This window comes from Gavialis gangeticus, unplaced genomic scaffold (assembly GCF_001723915.1).
Source record: "Gavialis gangeticus isolate Ggan-Ray unplaced genomic scaffold, GavGan_comp1, whole genome shotgun sequence".
In the NCBI taxonomy this organism is placed as follows: Eukaryota; Metazoa; Chordata; order Crocodylia; family Gavialidae; genus Gavialis; species Gavialis gangeticus.
In genome coordinates this window covers 35,841-36,200 of record NW_017728965.1, presented here as the reverse complement: position 1 = coordinate 36,200, position 360 = coordinate 35,841, and the positions used below count along the sequence as shown (strand labels likewise).

The 360-nt window shown below is 53.1% G+C and overlaps 1 protein-coding gene across 4 annotated transcripts in view; it reads left to right on the top strand.

Annotated features, from left to right (window-relative positions):
• OGDH (oxoglutarate dehydrogenase) overlaps window positions 1-360 on the top strand; it is a 70,738-nt gene that overhangs the window by 35,819 nt on the left and 34,559 nt on the right. For all 4 annotated transcript variants that reach the window (XM_019503949.1, XM_019503931.1, XM_019503957.1 and 1 more), the window contains one exon: window positions 50-165. In XM_019503949.1, coding sequence (XP_019359494.1) covers window positions 50-165 — 116 coding nt within the window. The remainder of the gene's footprint in view (window positions 1-49; window positions 166-360) is intronic.

Here is a 360-nt window from a genome sequence, read left to right as displayed (position 1 = left end):
CCCCCCCCCCCCCCGCTTTGGCTTTTCCCAACCACCGAAAATCCTGCAGGGTTTTACGGGCTGGATGAATCGGATCTTGACAAGGTCTTCCACTTGCCCACGACCACCTTCATCGGAGGGAATGAATCAGCTCTCCCACTCCGTGAGATCATCCGGCGCTTGGAGGTAAGATGTCTTCTGAGTTGCCCTCTTGAGTATTGCCCGAGATTCTCCTTCCATCATTCCCTATAGGTCAAATGTACCTGATAGATTTACTGTACCCAGTGACACCAAGCAGGGCATATGTCTGTCTGGGCAGTTACCTACCCCCATGCCCAGAGTGACATTAGCTGGCTCACAGTGGTATGTGGATGTGGCCAT